Source organism: Seriola lalandi, unplaced genomic scaffold, assembly GCF_002814215.2.
Source record: "Seriola lalandi dorsalis isolate HSWRI2012SDOR001 ecotype SW California unplaced genomic scaffold, Sedor1 jcf7180002054966, whole genome shotgun sequence".
NCBI lineage: Eukaryota > Metazoa > Chordata > Actinopteri > Carangiformes > Carangidae > Seriola > Seriola lalandi.
In genome coordinates this window covers 129,904-130,353 of record NW_019525517.1, presented here as the reverse complement: position 1 = coordinate 130,353, position 450 = coordinate 129,904, and the positions used below count along the sequence as shown (strand labels likewise).

The window sequence follows — 450 nt, the reverse complement described above, 5'->3', positions numbered from 1 at the left end:
GGGGGGGGGGGGGGGGGGGCTGTCGGCCTCTGCTGCACTTACCGAAATACACCGTCTTGTCGCATTTGGGACATTTGGACGCCATGGTCCGTCTGATCCGGATCAGGACAGGGAGACTGGGTCGGGTCGGGTCGGTCCACCGGCAGCCTGACGCTCTGCTCGCCGTCTGTCTGCAGCTGCAGCGCCGCAGACACACCTCACAGGACGGCGGTGGTGATGGTGATGATGATGGGAGTGGCACATCCTCCCGTTGGATCGCCTCAATATGCATGACCCCGCCCCCGCGGTGACGTCATGCAGAAACAATAGATAAAACGTTCTTCACCCTGTGTTGAAGACTTAGAAAGTGACACATTATGCAAAACAACAAACGTGTTTAACGTTGAACAGAAACATATTTTCATTTATTCTGAATGTAAAGAAAATAGTTTAAACATGTGAGGGAGCTGG

General features: G+C 53.8%; 1 protein-coding gene across 1 annotated transcript in view; it reads right to left on the bottom strand.

Moving 5' to 3' along the window:
- The window catches only part of LOC111646170 (cysteine-rich protein 2-like), a 6,801-nt gene extending 6,580 nt beyond the window's left edge, over positions 1-221 (bottom strand). The window contains exon 1 of the mRNA XM_023395601.2: positions 43-221. Coding sequence (XP_023251369.1) covers positions 43-85 — 43 coding nt within the window. The 5' untranslated portion in view covers positions 86-221. The remainder of the gene's footprint in view (positions 1-42) is intronic.
- Positions 222-450: the final 229 nt, after the last annotated feature.